General features: G+C 37.1%; 1 protein-coding gene across 1 annotated transcript in view; it reads right to left on the bottom strand.

The window, feature by feature from the left end:
- GNAI1 (G protein subunit alpha i1) overlaps nucleotides 1-22,286 on the bottom strand; it is an 85,361-nt gene that overhangs the window by 23,123 nt on the left and 39,952 nt on the right. Inside the window, 2 exon segments of the mRNA XM_017880421.1 lie at nucleotides 3,711-3,852; nucleotides 3,958-4,000. Of these exon segments, the coding sequence (XP_017735910.1) occupies nucleotides 3,711-3,852; nucleotides 3,958-4,000 (185 nt within the window).

Here is a 22,286-nt window from a genome sequence, read left to right as displayed (position 1 = left end):
GTGGCTCATGCCTGTAATCCCAGCACTTTGGGAGGCTGAGGCAGGTGGATCACCTGAGGTCAGGAGATAGAGACCAGCCTGGCTAACATAGTGAAACTCCATCTCTACTAAAAATACAAAAAAATCATCTGGGTGTGATGGTGGATGCCTGTAATCCCAGCTACTCGGGAGGCTGAGGCAGGAGAATCGCTGAACCAGGAAGGTGCAGGTTGCAGTGAGCCAAGATTGTGCCACTGCACTCAAGCCTGGCAAGAAGAGGGAAATTCTGTTTCAAAAAACAAACAGAAAAAAAGCAAAAGACAACAATAGCAGTAACAGACATTTATTGAGCATGTATTATTACAAAGGCATGTGGGGAGTGCTTAATGTCATTATTCTTCACAACCCTACAACATAGATGTTATCATTATTTCCCTTGTATTATAAGGAAACAAGCTTAGGGAAGTTGAATAGCTTAGTACGTGACAGATGTGGGGAAAAATAATACATCAATAGAAAGAAAAACTGGAGTCCAGAAACACACTCAATTTAATGCTAAGGGTAGCAATTTCAAGTCACTGAGGAACAGACAGAATAGACTGATTATTTAATATTTAATAAATGACTGTTAGGCAAAAGATATGATAAAATAAACTTAGATCCTAACTAGCAACAAACACAACTTTAAAGCTGTGTGAAGAGATAAAGAGATAAATATAAAAAATAAAACTACAAACATTCTTAAAAAATAAGAGAATTAAAAAAATTATAAGGTGAAGAATGCCATTCTAATAAGAAACAAACCACAGAAGTGAGAATCGACTAAAACTCTTAACAGTTTTGTAATGTACTATTTCAAAAACGAAAAGAAATATGCTAGGCAAAAGTGTTTGCAATATGCAAGGAAGGGTTAATATCCTTAATACTTAAACAGAATCAATGTGAAAAGATAAGTAATTGAACAGAAATGAGTAAAAACTAAGGATTTCACAGAAGAAATACAAACGAAAAAAATGTTTTAAAATAATTATCAAATTCATTAAAAATCAGAAAAAAACTAGAAAAGACAGTATTTCGCATTTATCAGATGTTAAAAATTGAAACGCTGATAACACCTAAGTTGGTAAGACTATGGTAAAACAGACACTGACGAATGGTTACTAAAACAGATTATTTATGTTGCTTTTCTTCCGAAAGCAAACCTGTGGTACCTATCAAAATTCAGTATCTGGTTATCCTTCAACTCAGGGTTAATACTTTCAGAAACAGAAATATATTCAGACTTCTTTTGAATATATTGTTTGTGGCTGGGTGCGGTGGCTCACGCCTGTAATCCCAGTACTTGGGGAGGCTGAGATGGGTGGACTACTTGAGGCCAAGAGCTCAAGACCAGCCTGGCCCACACAGTGAAACCCTATCTTTATGAAAATACAAAAATTAGCCAGGTGTGGTGGCACACATCCATGGTCCCAGCTACTTGGGAGGCTGAGGCATGAGAACTGCTTGAACTCGGGAAGTGGAGGTTGCAGTGAGCTGAGACTGTACCACTGTACTCCAGCCTGGGCTACAGAGCGAGACTCTGTCTCAAAAAAAAAAATAAAAATAATAATAATAATAATAATAATAAATATAACAATAACAATGTACTGTTTCTTATTCCTAGTATGTTTTTTCCATTTTTGTCTAGAAAACTCTTATTCATGTTTTAACACTCAGCTTCAATTCCCCTTCCTCGTGTCCAGGCCATGTTTAATTCATCTTTGTATTCCTCAGCACAACTGCAAAAGCCTAGTAGTTTTGAAAGCTTATGTAAAGACAGGTAACACAAAACATGGAGTAGACCAATGAGAAGCAATGGGAGGACATGAGGCATTTGTGTGAATGAGTTAATGATGATGGAGAAAGCAAACAGAATTAACAGTCTGAAGGCAGGAAGAAGACAGTTACTGAAGTATCGCTACAGAGAGTCTAAAAAGAGTGGGTCAAACCAGCAACAGTGAAACAAAGATGAGCAAAGCAGGCCCACATAAGATTCCAAAGCATCAGAAAACTGGTTAAAAAAAAAATAGAGCTTGAGAGTAGTTATTTCCAGTCTTGAAATCAAGCCCAAGTTATGTTTAAAAAAAGAAAGAGAAAACGACAACATTCCTTGAGAGAAAAACTTAAAATAAAAGAACTCATGAAAAGCTGTTTGTATTGACCCTTCATGATCTCCTAAAATGGAGGCTACAATGCTTTTTTCTTTCAGAAGCACATAAAAGATCCAAATGCAGAATGTCGCATATGTGAATTTGGTAAAAGGTTTAAATTAAAAGTTTATAATTGGAATTGGTGTAAGGTATTAATTCTTTTTTCTTAATCTAAGCATGGTTCTCTACTGTAGAGTCTTTTAAACAAAGATTAAAACGGCTTAGTTTAATTAGCATTTCCAAGTAGATTTCAACATTATTTTCAATAATAATGTTCTTTTAAAATGTCTTTTCTGAAATAAGATTTGATCTTCTCCAGAATATTTATTGCTTGGAATCACTCTAATTTATGAATTTATCGTTTACTCATTCAACAAATGCTTTTGAGTCAAAAAGTTTGCTGAATAAATGATAAATGTATAAATTATTTAAAATGATATTGAAATCTACTTGAAAATTTTAATTTATGATACTAACCTTTTAAAAAAGTTTTAAAACAGTAAATTAATATGGCTCAGTAACTTGTAAGAGAATTTTAAAGTAACATTTGAAAACTAGATTTTACAGAGTTTTCCAGTGTGTATTCCCTAATGTTGCTTTCATTTTTCTTCCCTATTAAGCATGAGTTGAGCCTACATGTTTAAAAAATAAAATCTGGCCAATACTAAGACAGAAAGAAAAATGTATAGTCTCTACACACAAAATCGTCATAGTATTAGTAGGGAGACAGCATGTATACTGAACACACAGAAATATAAAGAAATCATAAAAATAAATACTAGTAAAAATAATACAATAATATACAGAAGATGAGAGAAGAAAAGAAAAAAAAAAGGTGCTTTATGGATTGGATCTGGGCTGCTTCCAATCCAACTGAAACAAGTTACTGGGGCAAATGAGGAGGCATAGGCATAGTGCCTTGGTTACCACAAGCTGTATGGCAATCTCTGTACCATGTAATTTCCTGGGTGCTAGTTTCTTTCTTGGCAAAATAAAGAATTGGAACTAGCTCGTCTCCAAAAATCTCTTTTAGCTCTCAAATTTTGATACATGGTTTTTAATAGCCGATATTTTCCTATTCCAAAGATAAGCAAACTTTTATACTGTTTTCACTATTTGAGATTAGACTGCTTTTCAGTCTAGGCATGAATACAAATAACTGTATCACTTCATTATTCCAAATTACAGAAACAGATTTTGAAGAGGGCCAGGGTAAGCAGTTTACTCAGTACTAAAGGTTATTATGGTAATACAGGGGTACCCAATACAGCATGCTATACAGAAAGCACCGTGATGATTATTCAGTTGTCCAAATCATCTAATGGAAAAGGAAAGCACAAAGGAGAGATTACACAATCCTATATGTTCTTATTTCACTCACTTCTAATGCTCCCGACTCATTTCACTCACTTCTAATCTTTTGATTCCTTTTATAAAATGGTCCTGATAGTTGACAAGCCTTTGTAATAACATAGTATGGTATTAGCACACAAGTTATTCTTTTTACTCATCAGGTCGGCTCCAACAAATTTAATAACTTACCGCCCGGGCTGAGTCACCAAAGTCTATCTTCAACCTCCCCATGGCCCTAATGATAGCAATAATCGACTGGATGGTGTTACTGTAGACGACTGCTTTGTACTGTTTACACTCCTCTTCTGAATAACCAGCTTCATGGATAATTCTAATGAGACAAAAGGGGGAAAAAAACCAAAACATTTACTTCCTTTGGTAGAAGGGTACACTTACTTAAACATAAACAGCAAATTTAATGTTTAAATCTACTTACTTCATCTGCTTCACAATTGTACTTTTACCAGATTCACCAGCACCTAAAAAAAACCATAAATAAAAGGTTTCTAACTTCATCATAATCACTTTATAATCACTTTATGTTGGGAGCTGAATATACTTATTCAACTCCCAACACACACACACCCAGTCTTCTCTCTGCGTGTCTACCTCTTAGAGCTGAATTTTGTTTTATACTAAAATAAGATACAAGGCAGCAAATATGTAGGATTAATAAGTGTAAAGATCTAACATACAACATGAGAACTGTAGTTGTAGAGTAATAATACTGTATGGTCTCAGGATTTTGCTAAATGAGTAGATGACAGCTGTTCTAGCCACAGGAGACAAACAGGTAACTACATGAAATGATGTGCATGTTCATGTCTCAATATAGTAACCATTTTGATACATATATTTTGTAACATCAGGTTGTATGCATTTAACATACAAAATAAAATTTATTTTAAAACAAACAAATAAAATGAGCTTCATCGGTTTCCAAACACACAGAAAAGTTCTGGGAAATAAGTCTGCTCTACCTATTATTTCATAAAGTCAATAAACTCAAATGAACAAAACATGCTTCTATTGTTGTTTGTGTGTATTCTCTAAAGCATTAAAAAATTCAGTCTTTTCTAAGTTAAATAAAACCTGTATAAATTAGTTTTATTTAAGACTCTGCTCCCCACTGGAAGATGTTTTAACTGCTTGACCAATTATCTTAATTTTAACCCGTGGCTCTTGTGAAATAGGCAGCAGTGGCACCAAGAAGCCACATGAAGAACTATTCTAAAGTATCAGATATTCAAACAGCTATGTCTCATGCAATATGTGTTCAATCACCATTATTAAAAACGTAATACAGAACCAAGATGATCTGCTAGCCCTGAGGATTCAATGTTGTGCTGGACAAAAATAAAATAAAAAGCGTTTTTTCATCTTCAGTGTCATGCAAGTCATAAGGCCAGAAGCCATTCTCAAAACTCTCCTTCACTCTCTATATATGCAGGGCCTCCTCAAGATTTGAGTTCCTAGGGCTATGCTATCCTAACATGAAAATACTACTAAGGAAATGACAGTTTACAAAATCAAGCCCTTCTTAAATACCCTTTCCACTTTACAACAGCTGCTATCTTTATACCAAATTAGATCAATTATTTGTCAGGCTCCCCTCCCTTGATTGCTGGGTATTGAGAACATCCGAGCCAAGGACACAAGACATGGAAGATATGACAAGTCTATCATTTGGTTTCACACACTTTTTGGCCAATACTACAATATCCTGGAGGAATTTGTGACTGTTTGAGAGACAGGGCCCAGGATTTTCACTACATTTTCATTCCATTTTAGGCTCCATATTCCCATTTTCCCTGGGCCATTCCTACAGTTTTATGTTCAGCATTACTGAACAACTTACAGATCCAGGAACACCCACTGCTGCTCATGCCACACATCTTCAAACACTGTTTCCCCTGCCAAAATGCAATTTGCTCTGGTCTTGCCACCCTGGTGATTCTTTATTAACCATCAAACTTATTTCCTTTGTCAGCCTCTCCTTACCCATTCTGCATGTGATTCCTGCTGCCTCTCACTTTGCACATGTTTGTAATTTTCAGAAGCTGGCTTGTGCTATACACAAAATTAACCAACCAGAAACGTACTTGAATTTATTTAAGCTATTTATGACTGATATAATTGACAGTCAACTTCTGGGCCTCATCTCTCCCTTTACCTCTTCTCCAGACACACACACACAAGCACACATACCCAACTCATCAGAAACATCTGAAAAGAGGTTATAGTTAAACAGCCTATTTGAATATCTGAGGATAAAACTCCCTAAATTTTACTTGCTGTTTGATATTTAAGAAATTTTCCCAAAATACCCTCACACTGAATAGAAAAGCAGGCATTAAATAAACAATAAAAGCATTCTTCATTTACAGACAGCCTTTGAATCTTTCAGGGCATCTGCCAATAAAAACAAGTCCAAGATAAACAACCCATTATTTATTAATCAACAACAGTGTGCTTGGCTCTATGAAAAGCACAATGGCAGGCATTCTGGCTCACACATTTCTCTAATCCTGGGGGTCCACACAAGTAATACAACCTAGGCAGTTTCCAGTGGGGCTGTCTTTAAGAAACCAGTCTGGGTTTCTAGAGTACTGTGAGTGAGTCAGCGGCTACCATGCTGTGATGATGGGACACTCTAGATCCCAGGATTCATACACAGGGGTGGCGATTCCACAGATACAGCCAACTTTGATGAATAGCCACCTATGGTCTATTTTGTTAGTGAAACAACTCAAAAGCCCAGAGAAAGGTTCAAATGACGTAAGCTCGTGAGTTTCGAGACCCATGAAAGGAAGAAAATCAGAAATAGTAAAGAATAAGTTTGTTTCCAGTTGAACTGGTCTTGCCACCCTGGTGATTCATTTGAGTTTATGTATGTACAAATGAGAATGTTTAAACCTTAAGAAAAAAACAAATTTTCCTGCTATCAGACATTATCTCTACATTCTAATTCACTTTTTATCTCTTCAAATAAATGGGAACATGGAACCCTTAGCTTACTTTGCATTGTACATCCAGTCAATGGCTTGTGGTTCAAAAAATCCTGAAATCTGTTTAACATTAAAGAGTGGGGGAGCGGGCGTGGTGGCTCATGCCTGTAATCCCAGCACTTTGGGAGGCTGAGGCGTGCAGATGACGAGGACAGGAGTTCGAGACCAGCCTGGCCAATATGGTAAAACCCTGTCTCTACTAAAAATACAAAAATTAACTGGGTGTGGTGGCAGGTGCCTACAGTCCCAGCTACTCCAGAGGCGGAGGCAGAAGAGTTGCATGAACCCAGGAAGGGGAGCTTGCAGTGAGCTGAGATCATGCCACTGCACTCACTCCAGACTGGGCAACAGAGCAAGACTCCATCTCAAAAAAAAAAAAAAAAAGAATGGGGATGGGAGTCTTATTAACTGGATTTGTACTTTCTTTACTAGTCACAAAATACTTTTTGTGGAATAGATATCTACAGGCAGAAATTTTGCAAAAATGTTTCAAAGCTTAGTAATTTACATAATTAGTTTTCAACTCTCACTTCCACATAGTCTCCTAACAGGAAAAGTACAAATGTCACGTGGTTAGGGTTTCAACATTCTGAACACTGGTATTTTCTCCATATAGTATAGAGGAAAGAGTAAATAGTTGTTCTCTACAAATCTCAGGCAGCACAGTCACTTCCGGGAGGCTGGGAGTGTAACGCTGCACATCGTTGCCTAATGTGCATGCCAAGTTAATGTGCTGAGACCCTGGGCTGCAGCAGAGAAAGAAGTTTAATCGTAGTAGGGCCACCGAACAGACAGAGGAAACCGCAAATCCATCTGCCTGAGGAGTTTGGGGCTAGAGTTTTTAAGGGTTTGGGAGTCGGCTGAAGTGTATAGATTGAGTGGTCGATGAAAGCAGGGTAAAGTCATAGGACAGGGAGATGAAGAAACTATTCTTAGGCTGATTCAGTTCTTCTGTGAGGGTCTTTAAACTGGGTGGCCTCAGCTGTTAAACTGGAATTCAGGGAACAATGGAGATGCAAATGGTCAGTATCCTGTTAAGTGACTTTCAGTTACAAGGAAGTGGGTCCAAGCACAGACTGACTAATGCTTAATTATAACTGTATTTCTGTCCAGAATAAGTGTTAGCCCTATGAACATGGCTTCAGCAGGAAGTAATACTGTAAGGAAAAAAATGGGGTTGGGGGGTAAATTTTTTCCAGTAGTACTCAGCCAAGTTGCTGTTACTTTTCACTGAAATCCAGGGTGGGATGAAAAGTGCTCCCATCTACCAAGAGCAGCTTCAGAAGAAAAGAGAAATATGTAACATGTGTCAGTCAAGAAAGATCAAAGTGTGTGACCATTTGCAGTCACAAAACCTGGCTGGTCAAGGTGACTAAGTGGCCCACACAGGAACTATCAATAAGATAATCACTGTGGAGTGAATGAGAGTTTAGAGGGGAGAATGTGACTCCCAGAGGGCTGAGAATGTGTGTGCTATGGTTATTGTAGGCCAGTGGTTATAAACCCAAAGTTGTGACGTTACAGCAGGTAGCTAGTCAGGCATGAGCAGGGCAGGAGAGGGCTCCACCTGTCCAGGAATGTCAGGCGACCATCAGGTGATGGACAGGATGTTGTCAAATGTTTCTCTAAAATAGTAATTGGTCACAGCCAGTAAAAGGGAAAGGTAGTCTCCATATAGACAAAAAGAAACCTGCAACTGGCGAACAGCAGCTTCCCAGTAAGATTCGGAGAAATGGGTGAGTGAGCTCAAGCATGCACAATAAGAGGCAAAATGGTGGAGTTTAACTGGTATATGACCTTCCTCTAGGAACGCTAGACTGGTAAGGGAAGAAAGCCTCAAGTAAGCATGGGCACAATTCCCGTAAACACACTGCAGGCTCCTCTCCCAAGCGCTAGCAGGCTACTGTACATGTGAACAACCCACCCCAAGGGAAGAATCAGGGGAGACGGGACACAAGACCCTAGAAGTATGCCAATGGATAACACCCCAAGTCAAAAGGTCAAACTGCACACTAACCATTCGAGTCACCAGCCAGGCCCTCTTCCAGGTACACATTCCTTCCTTTTGTTCCTGCCCTAAAGCTTTTGAATAAATTTTCACTCCTCTAAAACTTGTCTGGGTCTCTCCTACCTTGTGCCCCTCGGATGAATTCTTTCTTCTGAGGAGGCAAGAATTGAGGTTGCTGCAGATGCACTGGATTCTCTACTGGTAACAGGCACACAGAGAAGTCCTCCCCCTCCGCCCACTGGTCTCCTTTAAGGAGGAAGCGGCTAACGAAAAACTGCATCTCTGAGAGCAAATATGGAGTCCAGCAAATAAGACTGCACTGAGGGCAAAAGAGCACCACCATAGTAACAGTGGGGAGAGAACTCACGGGCACTTTGGGGTCTCAAACATACCGCAGCCTACCGGTAGGATCCAGGAAAGGGAAAGGCATCAAGTCAAGATGGTGGAGGAAGGGAGAAAAAATAAAAACAAATCAAGATATAAGGTAACTCTTTGCTAGATTCTAATTCCTTTAACAGGGTTATATAATTTATCGCTATCAATATGATAGCCAAACAGTGTCTGCCTCTGATTAGGTTGGGGGTAGCATAGGAAATTTTAGTTTTATCTGCTGGTAAAGTTTAAAACAAAACAAAAAAACACTTCTGACCTCAGAAAACAAGTATATATTTTCTTTCTTTCAAAGAAAAAATCCTTTGGTCTACTTTCTGCTTAGGGTCACATTTATATCATTTATTTCCTGGCTTCAAGGATGGAGGGTGTTCAACATCACAGGCTGTTCAGCTACAACATAGGGATTTAGCCAAGTTATCCTATGCTGAAGTCCTTATACCACTACTCTCCTTTTAAGAAATCCTAATTTTTATGTTGAATCACTGATTTAAAATGTTAACATCGAATAAAACTAAACTATAATTTAGTTGAAAATGAAATAAAACTAAATTACAAATGCATTTAAAATCCCTTCTCTTTATCATAATGCTACTGTAAGATTAACAAGATCAAGGTCCTTATGTTTAAGATAGAAGCAGACAAAGTAGGGGTGCAAGGGCAAACACAAATTAAAAATAAAACGTTCAATCCTCCCTGTTGAAAGGAAAACATTTCCCTCCCTTTTCTTAGAGCATTTACTTCAGAAAATTATAATTGGAAATACTTTTCTCTCTCTTTGAAATGTATATAATATATTCTTTTGAAAACTAAATAGGTCTTTTACAAGCTTTATGACTCAGGAATGTATTTTTCAAGGACTTGGGAGCCATCTCTTTGAAATGCAAATATTAAGGGAGATAGCATCCCTACCTCCCAGTTTCTGTGGCAGGGTAGGAACTTGACTTCCTGGGCACCTTGCTCCACGATGCAAAATTAACTTCTGTCCTAAAGATAGAAGTTTCTTTTTCTCCTATGAATAAGGCCAATTAGCTAACATGATGGTCATCCCAATGACCATAGTAAAGGTAGGGTAAGTTATGTGTGATAAAGGTGCTTTGAAGTCCTCTTACTTGAGGACTTACTGTTTATCATGTGAACATGCATGTAATGGGTTGAATAGGCTGTAATGTATAAAAGGGCGAGGGTCTTTTGTCTTTCCAATCTCTTAGCAGATGTACATCACAATCTAGTTTAACACATATTTAATAATGAAAATATTTTCTATCTCTGCTATTTTGTAAAAGGATTTCTGGGTTGGGAGAAGGTTTTGTTTTTAATTATCATTCCCCAACAGAGGTAATTATCTAAAATCTTTTCCATTTAGTTCTAAGAAGCTCTGAACTTATATTTAAATAAATATTTACACATATATGGGAGACATCTGACATTCTGGGATATAAGAAAAATTTAATAATGACTGTAAACATGAAAATCCAAAATCTAGAGCTTCAAAATGACCCACTTTCCCCAATCTTCACTCCATATAAAACTATCCCCTGAGCCATTCACTTCTGAGATAGGTATCATACTATTATAATGAGCAACAATGTATGCACACAAAGGAAATGAAATCAGTATACTGATGAGATATGTTCACTGCAGCATTATTCACAATAGCCAACTTATGCAATCAATCTAAATTATCTGTCAATGGATGAGTGGATAAAGAAAATGTTGTGTATATATACACAATGAAATATTATTCAGCTTTAAAAAGGAAATCCTGTCATTTGTGATAGTATGGATAAACCTGGACAAATACCACATAATCTAACTTATACAGTACATGTAAAATCTAAAAACGTCAGACTCATAGAAACAGCATAGAACTGTGATTACCAGGAGGATTAGCTGGGGGAACTGAAGGGGAGGGAGGGAGGTAGATGTGGGTCAAAGGGTACAAAGTTTTAGTTAGGATGAATAAGTTGTAGAGATCCACTGCACATCATGGTGACAACAGTTAATAACAACATATTGTATACCTGAAAACTACTAACAGAGTAGATCTTAAATGTTTTCACCACAAAAAATGGCATGTATGCAAGATGATGGATATGTTAATTAGTCTGACTTAATTATTTATGTACCCATATAGTAAAACATGACCCTGTATACTGCAAATATATATAATTTTTATATATCAAAGGAGTCAATCCTGCTGACACTTTGCTTTTGAATATTTAGCTGCAGAACCATGAAAGAATACATTTATGTGGTTTTAAAAAAATGAATGAATGCACACACAAAGCTACCCTAGAAAGGCAGGACAAAAGAAAGAATTGTGTGCAGCACTGAAAGCTCTTTTCTGAGATTCCCATCAAATAGACCATTCGGCTAACTGAACTGACAGACAAAATGTTTCTAAAATTTGAATCTACACACCCACTCGATGAGGAAGGGTGGAGGACCGGAGGCCATAGGCATATTTTTAGGTGTCTATAAGTTTTCTGTGAAAATGTTTAATACAGCGTTATTTGTATAGTGATAAAATAAACTCTAAGTCACTCTAATCACACCATATGTCTGAAGGGGGTCATACAGTTTCAAGGTCTATATTTGAGTTTGTGTTTATAAGTCCTTAAGATACTGAAGCAAATGTCAAATGTTGTGCTGGAGGGACCTTTCCATCCACCACTCTATCTGGTTTGACTGCCAATCACCCAATTGGTCAAAGAAGAAGTGTCATGTGTTTCCAACTGGCCCATGAGAGTGGTGTCATTGGGAATAAAATTCTTCACGTTTATAGGTCTTATACCAACCAGCAAAGTATTTTACAAATTAATATTTTATATATATATATTCTCCTTCCTTTTATATGAAGGCTATCAAGAAAGATCACAAAACTGAAAAGATGATGTGAAATCTGGCCCACAAAAGCCATTTTCAATGATCACATAATGGAGGATGCCATTAAACGATGGGGCCAAAACCTAGAGGAGCAGCACTGAATGAAGATCACGACCTGAGAAGCCTGAAAGTACTGTTTGAACCTTTACATGAAGCCACAGTCAGGAGAACATATAATTTATCTTCCAAGTAGGGACTTTTGAGAGTTAAAGCAGACACAAGCTCAACCGAACTGACCTGGGCCAAATAGGAAATATATCACTCTAGTAGTGACTGCAGACAAATCCACCTTGATTTCCCAGCTATGAGAGCCAGGTATGAGGTTGCTTTCTATCACATCGACCCAAAGAGTCTTTACCCCTGTGCCAAGTAGTAATACTTTAATTATCTTGAGCTAATGAGGGAAAAACAAAGGAGGTTAACAATGCATCTGTACCAAGTGAAATCCAAATAAACACTGCATGCTGCACAAAAGAAAGTTACAGAATTTTAGGTAGAAAAAGATGTGGGAAAATTTGATATTATACAGCCCATTGCAAAAGAGGTATGCCAAATCAAAAGAATCAAATTGCACATGCAATTTATTGTAGCTAATATACCATTACTTCTCATACTAACTTCACATTTACACTTTATATATATAATACACACACACACACACACACACACACACACACACACTTTATAAGAATGTTTTATTTTACAGTTCATGTAAGACCTAAAAGGGTAAGAAACTTTACTTCCTATCACAATTATACATACACATTTATGAAAATAATTTAGAGCCACACAAGAGGAGGATGTTTTTCTTCATCAGGAAATCATACACTGCTTTGTCTAAAGCTCAAGTCTAATTGCTCTCATGTTTTTCCTAAGCTGTTTCCTATTAAAGACTGGTAAATAATTAACATATACAAACTTTTTCAACATTTCCTCTGCTAAGCTACAATTCTCCATGGGCCTCTCTCACATTTGTGAACATTTGTGAGCAGAGTCATGGACTGCCTATTCCTATCTTTTCAAGGGTATTTGTAGAGACAAGATACTGATAATGTCTCCCTCTGTGGCAGAAAATAGGTTTACTGTCCTGTATAATAAAGGTAATATATCCTCCGGGACAAAGGTCAGACTGACTTATTTTTTAAAAATTGTGATCTGTAAAGTCAGGGTTCCTCTACTATAATATAACCCACTGCTTATGCACCTATCACCTGGCACTGTTCATGCTGCCCTTATGGACTGGGTAAATCACCACCAATGCTGATTCTCTGGCATAACTGCTCTATTAAAGTCATTTTTTGTCTCTAAATGAGGAATTTCTTGTTTTTTCACAGCATTCATGAAATGGTAGTATGGTAAATTGTTAGCTTGTATGTAGGGGAAAGTCTCAGACACTGAATAATTCCTGACAAACTCTTCTGCTTAATTTTTTTAATTCCCAAATTTCTGGCAACTTAAAGATACTACACTTTCGGTATCTTTATACCTGAACTACATACATATCTTTTTAAAATTCTAATACTTTTCCTTCCCAAATGGCAGGTAAAACAAGGTTGCCTAATAAACCAAAGAAGTAAGTAGAACAGTGGTTCTGAAACAATGATACCAGTATCTGCATCACCTGGGGATTTTGTTAGAAATGGACATCTCAGGCCCCATCCAGTGTTTACTGAGTCAGACAGAAACTCTGGAGGTGAGGGGTCCAGTAATCTGTGTTTTAACAATCCCTCCAAGTGATTCTGATGCATGCTAAAGATTGAGAGCCACTAAGGAAGAAAAAGAAAAAGGTCACCTTTTTTCTTGATTAGTTATCATAACACAGTCATTAAGTTGCTAGTTATTAAAAAAGAATACACTATTTTAATGAAATAATTATATTTTCCCTTCCCTCCCCAAAATAGTAAGACAAGTAGCACTGTTTTGCATTTCTGCAAATAGCACAATAAAAGGCAGCTGGATTCTATATCTACTTCTGCATTTAATATACTGTAATACATTACACTTTGGTTGAAATATATGAAGAAAATCCATTTTCACATAATTTAGTTAGAAAAGGGAGGAGCATTCAATAGCATTTTAAGTATAATTATGGATAGTCTTATTCTATGTTGTAATTTGAGAAGTGGTAACTTCTTAAAGTTTGATTATTACAGTGTAGAATCTGAAACGATTTCTACAAAGTTTTCTTACTTTTGTACAGGCATACCTCAGAGATATTACGGGTTCTATTCAAAACCACTGCAGTAAAGAGAATATAGCAATAAAGCAATTCATAAGAATGTTTTGGTTTCCCAGTGCATACAAAAATTATGTTCACACTCTACCATAGTCTATATTGACTGTGCAATAGCATGATGTCTAAAAAATGTACATACTTTAATAAAAAATACTTTATTCCTAAAAAATGTTAATAATCATCTAAGCCTTCAGCAAGTCATCATCTTCCGCTGGAGAAGGGTCCTGCCTCCATGGCAATGGCTGCCAGCTGATCGGGGGAGTGTTGGGGAAAGCTGAGGTGGCTGTGGCAATTACTTAAAATAATACAATAACGAAGTCTGCTGCATTGACTGACTTTACCTTTCCAGAAAGATTTTTCTGTAGCATGTGATGCTCTTTGAACATTTTACCCACAGCAGCAGAACTTCTTTCAAAAGTGGATCCAATCCTCTAAAACCCTGCCACTGCTTTATCAACTAAGTTTATGTAAGATACTAAATCCTTTGTTGTCATTTCAACAATGTTCACAGCATCATCACCAGGAAAAGACTCCATCTCAAGAAACCATTTTCTTTGTTCATCTATGAGAAGCAATTCCTCCTTCCTTAAAGGTTTATCATGAGACTGCAGGAAATCATTCACATCTTCATGCTCCACTTCTAATTCTAGTTCTCTTGTTATTTACACCACATCTGCAGCTCCCTCCTCTACTGAAGTCCCAAACCCCTCAGAGTCATCCATGAGGGTTACAATGAACCCAGGCATTCTTTCAAAAGCCTGCTAATGTTAATATTCTGGTCTCTTCCCATGAATCACAAATGTTTTTCATGGCATCTAGAATGACTAATCCTTTTCAGAAGGTTTTCAATTTACTCAGATCTATTAAAGGAATCACCATCTAATGGCAGCTATAGCCTCACAAAATGTGCTTCTTACATAATAATACATGAAAGTTGAAATTACTTCCTGATCTTAAGCTGCAGAACAAATGCTGTATTAGAGGGCATAAAAACAACATTAGGCTGGGCACAGTGGCTCACACCTATAATTCCCTTGGGAGGCCAAGGCAGGAGAACAGCTTGAGGCCATGAGTTTAAGACCAACCTGGGCAACATAACAAGACCCCCATCTCTACAAAAAATAAGATTAAAAAACACTGGCCAAGCATTTGTAGTTCTAGCTACTTGGGAGGCTAAGGAGGGAGAATCACCTGAGCTCAGAAGTTAAAGGCTGCAGTAAACTATGACCATGCCACAGCACTCCATCCTGGTAACAGAGCAAGACCTTGTCTCTAAAAACAGCAGCAACAATAATTTCCTTGTACATCTCCATCAGTGCTCTTGGATAATGTGGTGCATTGTCAATGAGCAGAAATATATTGATATATTGAAAAAAATCTTTATATATGAGCAGTAAGGTCTCAACACTGGGCTTAAGATATTAGGAAAACCATGCTGTAAAAAGATATGCTGTCATCCATGGTTTTGTTCTTCCATTTACAGAGCACAGGCACAGTAATTTTTTTTTTTTTTTCTTGAGACAGAGTCCCATCTTGTCGCCCAGGCTGGAATGCGGTGGCGTGATCTTGGCTCACTGCAGCCTCAGTCTCTTGGGTTCAAGAGATTCTCCTGCCTCAGCCTCCCAAGCAGCTGGGATTACAGGTGCCCGCCACCACCCCTGGCTAATTTTTGTATTTTTAGTAGAGATGGGGTTTCACCATGTTGGCCAGGCTGGTCTGGAACTCCTGACCTCAGGTGATCTGCCCACCTTGGCCTCCCAAAAGTGCTGGTATTACAGGCATGAGTCACCACACCCAGCCAAGATTTAGTATAATTCTTAAGGGCGCTAGGATATTTAGAATGCTAAATGGGCAATGACTTCAACAGTCACCAGCTGCATTCGCCCAGAACACGAGTTAGACTGTCCTTTGTAGCTCTGAAGCCAAGCACTGACTTTTCCTCTCTAGCTATGAATGTCCTAGATGGGACTTTCTTCAAATCGAAGGCTATTTTGCCTACATTGAAAATCTGTTATTTATTGTAGTCATCTTCAACAATGACCTTAGTTCGATCTTCTGGATAACCTGCTGCAGCTTCTACATCACCACTTGCTGCTTTACCTTACATTTTTATTTAATGGAGATGGCTTCTTTCCTTCAAGCTCGTGAACCAACTTTTCTTCTGCAGCTTCCTCATTTCTCTCAACCTTCACAGAACTGGAGAGGTAGGGCCTTGATCTGGCTTAAGCTTTGGCTTAAGGAAATGTTGTAGCTAGTTTGATCTTCTATCCAGACCATTAAAACTTTCTCCGTATCAGCAATAAGGCTGGTTTCACTTTCTCATCATTCGTGTGTTCACTGCAGTAGCACTTTTAATTTCCTTCAAGAACTTTTCCTTTACATTCACAACTTGGCTAAATGTTTGGTGCAAGAGGACTAGCATTCAGCCTATCTCAGGTGCAAGAGAACTAGCATTCAGCCTATCTCAACTTTGGACATGCCTTCCTCACTAAGCTTAATCATTTCTAGCTTTTGACTTAAACTGAGAGACTTGTGACTCTTCCTTTCCTTTGAACACTTAGAAGCCACTCTGTAGGGTTATTAAGCCCAATTTCAATACTGCTGTGTCTCAGGAAATAGGGAGGTTTAAGAAGAGGTAGAGATATGAGGGAACAGCCAGTCCAGTGGAGGAAAGAGAATACGCACATTTGTCAACTAAGTTAATTGTCTTATATGGGCACAGTTTATGGCACTCCAAAACAATTAGAATAGTAACATCAAAGATCACTGATCCCAGATCACATCTGAAATATTGTGCGAACTACCAAAATGTGACACAGAGATACAAAGTGAGCACATACATTAGAAAAATGGTGTTGACAGACTTGCTGGATGCAGGGTTGCCACAAACCTTCAATATGTTTTTTAAAAAGGCAGTATCTGCAAAGTACAATCAAGTGAAGAACAATAAAACAAGGTATGCCTACACATTAAATCCATTGGTCTATCTCGTACTTGGAATTAATCTTTTAACCCACGTTTGATTTGCAAATTGGTTGAGTTTTGCAGGACCAAATGTTGACGTATTTCATTATTTTTACACACACACACACACACACACACACACACATATATTTTCTAATTTCCTTTTCAAAATTACTCATAATCTCCTCAGAAAAGGATTTCAGTCTTGAAGATGCCAATATCCCAGTAGCAGGAACAAGTTTTAAGTATTTTATTTTAAAATTTTATTTGGCTTGAAAGTTCAAATTTTATAGGTGTCAACAAATAGAGTTAGCTATTTTCCTTGAAGTGAATGGCTAACTCTGCCAATCCCAAGTTGGACTAACCATAGTTTGTCTATCAATTAAAAATGGTTTTCCAAGAAAAGAGCTAGTTCAGTTCACAACTCAAACACTCATACATCTGCTTTCCCTCACGATAACCAACCATCATGCTTTGGTATACAGTAAGAGTACTGTAAGTGTATTTCCCATTTGGTCACATGGAATAATAAAGAGATAAATATTTATGGCTCAGGTTTAATGAAAATAATACTTTTTGCTTATTTAGCTTTTTCTTTTATTATAGGTGCACAGTAGTGAAGAATCAATGACTGACTACTAGTACTTGGATGCCTGAATGACCACATGGGGTAGAGCACCTCAGGACTATTTAAACTTATATTTGTGACATGGGAGAAATAAACATCTGCCTTCATTAAGCCATGGTCAGGTTCGCTTTATTTGATCCAAGAGCCTGGCTTTTACGCTGACAATTTTTTTAAAAGCAGGCTAGATTTAAATATATAAACAAATATATAAACATGCAAACATAATACACAAAATAAAATAAAGAGTCTCAAAACGTACTTGAAGAAAAAGATGTAAACCCATATATAAAATGGAAAGGGAAACTACAGAACAGGACAAAATATTCATAATTAATGACCAGCAAACTAGTTTAATACATAATGAACACTAATTGACAAGAAAAGAAAATACCAATATTCTAAAAAACAACAGCAAAAGATACAAAAACAATTCATAAAGGGAAAATAAGCACATACAGTGTATTTTAGAGTTATATATATGTTTATTCATACAAGACAAGTACATGGGAAAAATTACATTGAAGAAATTTAAAAAAAATTTTTTTAAATTAAAATCAGAATAATGATCTCTGAGGGAAAAAAGTGTTTATGCTGGAGTAATGTGATTTTACTTCTTGAATATTTCTGTAATTTCCAATTTTTTACACTAAATCAAAATTATGCAATTTATTTAGAAAAAATTGGTATCTCTATGATTAAAGTTGAATAAAATCATCTTCTTTAATTTCCTTTGCATCTACCCATCTTCCCATCTCATTACTCATATACATAAATCTCACTCCTAGTCAAAGCAAATTACTTTTAACTCTCAAAAGTTTCTTGATAACCCCTACCTCCATTCCTTCCCCACACTTTCTCCCAAGTTGGTCCCCTTATCAACATAGGCCCTAAAAATGACCACACCACATTTGGGCAGGAGAGCCTCTGTGGTTGATATTTCCCAACCAAGGCACCTCTAATTTTCAGTGTGTGGTAACTGAGTTGACAGACACTGGGATGCTACATGGACCAATATAACAGTAGGAGAGACGACCAAGACTTAGTAAAAGACTAAGGACTGCACTTAGGGGGAACTCAAGCAGGTAAGCTCCAAGCAAGCTATGAGTTACAGCACCAGAGATTTCAATTGTGATGCCAGGAATACCTAGGTGGAAGCCATCACCTCTGAGACTAGGGAGGCAAAGAACATTACATCTATGGGATCAGACAATTCCTGCTACAATGAGTTTAAGTCACTCTTCCCTCCCTTCCCACCCACCTGCTGTCCCCCACACCAATTGGGGAGAACAGCAGGAGGGGAGCATGGCAAGTGATGAAACATTTTTATCTGAACACTACATAAACGGACTTTTAAATTATCGGGCAGGACTAAGGCTTAAGCATTTTGCAGTTTTGGGACGTTCTGTAGTTTTTCCCTACTTATCAAAACGTAGGGGGCTCAGCAGGAGGTAGGCTGAGTACAAGATAAATTATTTTTTTTTTACTTGACATCTAAACTATAGTCCAAATTAATTACTGTAATCCTATTAAAACATATGCAACAGATTTCTAAGCATATTTTAAAAGTATAGACAAGATATAAAAGACATATTTTTTTTGTGCTGCCATCTTCATGACATGGCTTCCACCTCAGATGTAAGATATCTGTCCATGATCCCACCTGTACGTGAACCCCGCCATCAGCAGGAGGGAGAAAACGAGTACGGGAAGTGGAGAAGATGCCCTTTTACCTTAAGGGCACAATCCAGAAGTGGTACCAGTACCCATCACTTCCATTCACATCCCCATAGGCAGAAGCTTGTCTTCTGGCCTCATTTTGCTTCAAGAAAAGCTAGGAAATACAGTCACTAAATGTGTGGCCATATGCCCAGAAAACAGATGCTGAAGGACACTGGGTATTGGGGGCTAACTGGCAGTCTTTGTCACACTCCATAAACCTACTCTTTCCTTTACCCTCTGTTCCATCTTTACATTTTAGAAAACTTTTAATATTATGCAAATAAACATGCAAGATGAAAGATTTTTTTAACATTTTGTTTTGGTTTTCCTCGTGAAAACTAAGGTGAATGTCACGGAAAGAAAATAAATAAGGCAAGCTGCTAAAAAGTGTTGCTGAACAGGTAAAGGTGAGGTAATTGTTAAGTAGAGAGAAAAAAGGATTTTACAATCTGGAAGAATTCTTCATTCAAGTTGCTTTGCAGGTATCTTTAAATTCTCACTTGAAAGAAACAGAAACTGGAAATAAGGAGTCCATTTTGGTTACGTGAAAAAGACAACTCTGAACAATACTTCAAGGAAAAAAGAGATCGTGACTCTACATCAAAAGATTGCTGAATAAAAGTCTATGTTTTTGACTAAAATAAATACTCAAGGTATGCTGGCAATTTTCATTTTGTTTTTAGAAGTTCCCTTAAGACAGGTTGGTTTGACAGACAAAATCTGATTCCATGAGACAGAGGAAACGTCCCTCTGCATATTAACATATTCAAAACTTAACTACCTTCATCTACCAAACTGAATACTCCTTATAGAACTATTTTCTAAAATGTTTAAATCTAACAACTTTTAATGCAAACTTCTTAGCATGGCATTCCAGCTATTTCTAGAACTGGATCCAAAGGCCTTTCAGTCTCACCTCTTTTTACGAACCTCCAACTATTCACTAGCCATAGGAATCTACCCACATAGCCAGGACAATGTTAAGAAATCTAGTCAAAGTTAAATAACACATAAGTCTTAATTCCAAAAACCTCAGATTACAAGAAAATGACAGTAAAAGATTACAGAAAGGCTGATACAAATAAAATGTGTACAAGTTCATATAATTCTAAAAGTACAAGTATAGTATACTTTTCATCGGACCACTAGCCTTCCAAATATCATTTTGAAGACATTTTCCAGGAAGGGCACACAAATAGGATTATATACAATAATTTTGTGGTGTACAAAACAAACTATTTCATTTGAAGAAAGCTGAGGGAGGAAGGAACGTTTAGAAGGAAAAAAGACTAGTGGAAATAAGATGTCCGATAAATAACTGAAGAGCGCTCATATGAAAGAGAAGTCATACTGTGTAACCAAGAGACTGAAATTTAAAATCAAAAACAGAAGTTATACAAAAGCAAATTTGGTTCCGGAAAACATATAATCTAACGATCTGATGCCAGAATCTATAAAACTACATCATCTGTCAATAGGATTGCTGCCCCCTGCACCCTAGTTTTCTATAATACTATAGGAAGCACATAGTTTTGCTAGATGCCATTTTACATCAAGATGTAAATTAAAATAAACATAAATAATAAAAGATGACATTGAGTTCATACATTCTGGCCATAGTCAGTTTCTGCAAGGGTCAAAGTCCAGTGGAGATCAATAAAAGACAAGCCTTCAATACTTTTGTCAGCTGTCTTTGCCAGACAAGAGTGAGTCTAACAATGATAAATGATGGTGTAGCTTTCACTAAATCCCTGCACTATTTCAAGCACAATGACACACAGAGACCTAAAGTTTATAAAGAAGAACACAGAAAAACTTATTGAGGAAATACCCAATAAATTAATAATTTTTTTACAAGGAAATAGGGAATTATTTTTAATGAGGATAAATAATACATCAAATTTATTATTGCCTATAAATTGGTAAGTAAATACTAATCAGAAAAGGCTTACGTAGGTAAAGAGGCATCACACCATAATTTTAATCTGATGAGCTGCAAGAGAAATAACTATTTGGTCCTAATTTAACAATATACTGTAGTTTCTAGTTGAATCAGTTGCTCTAGGACTAAGAGAACCAGGAGTAATAAACCTCAACTGTCAACTGAGATTTCTTTTTCCCAACTGTCTTTACTAAAGCCATAATATATTTACTGTAAAATGCACTGATTTTAGGGATGTCAAATATGAAAAACGTGTATCTTAGAATTAAATGAAATACGCTATGTCCCTTTGATCCATCATCACTAATGAAGCTAACTGCCAGGTTAGAGCTTCTAATGTGGTTTGGGTCTGTGTCCCCACCCAAATTTCATGACAAACTGTAATCCCTAATGTTGGAAGTGGAGGTGGTGGAAGGTGACTGCATCATTGGGCTAGATTTCACTTTTGGTGCAGTTCTGGTGATAGTGAGTGAGTTATCTGAGATCTGGTTGCTTACAAGTATATATCACCTCCTCACTTCTCTCTTCCTCCCACTCCAGTCAGGTAAGAGGCACCTGCTTCCCCTTCACATTCTACCATAACTGAAAGTTTCCTGAGGCCTCCCAGTCATGCTTCTTGTACTGCCTGCAGAACTGTAAGCCAACTAAAACTCTTTTCTGTATAAACTACCCAGTCTCAGATATTTCTTGACAGCAGTGAAAGAATGGACTAATAGGAATTTTGTACACTTAAGTTTTCAGAGTTAATAGAGGTTAATAAACATGAAAAGATGTTCAATAACATCAGTCATCAGGGAAATGTAAATCAAAACCACAATAAAGGTACTACTTCACACCCACTAGGACGGCCATAATAAAAAAGTAGGCAATACAAATATTGGTGAAATGTAGAAGAATTATGGAATCTTCATACACTGCTTGATAGGAATGTAAATGGTACAACCACTTTGGAAAACACTCTGGCATCTATTCAAAAAGTTA

This window comes from Rhinopithecus bieti, unplaced genomic scaffold, assembly GCF_001698545.2.
Source record: "Rhinopithecus bieti isolate Rb0 unplaced genomic scaffold, ASM169854v2 scaffold_11291, whole genome shotgun sequence".
Lineage (NCBI taxonomy): Eukaryota > Metazoa > Chordata > Mammalia > Primates > Cercopithecidae > Rhinopithecus > Rhinopithecus bieti.
This window is presented reverse-complemented; position numbering and strand designations above follow the sequence as displayed.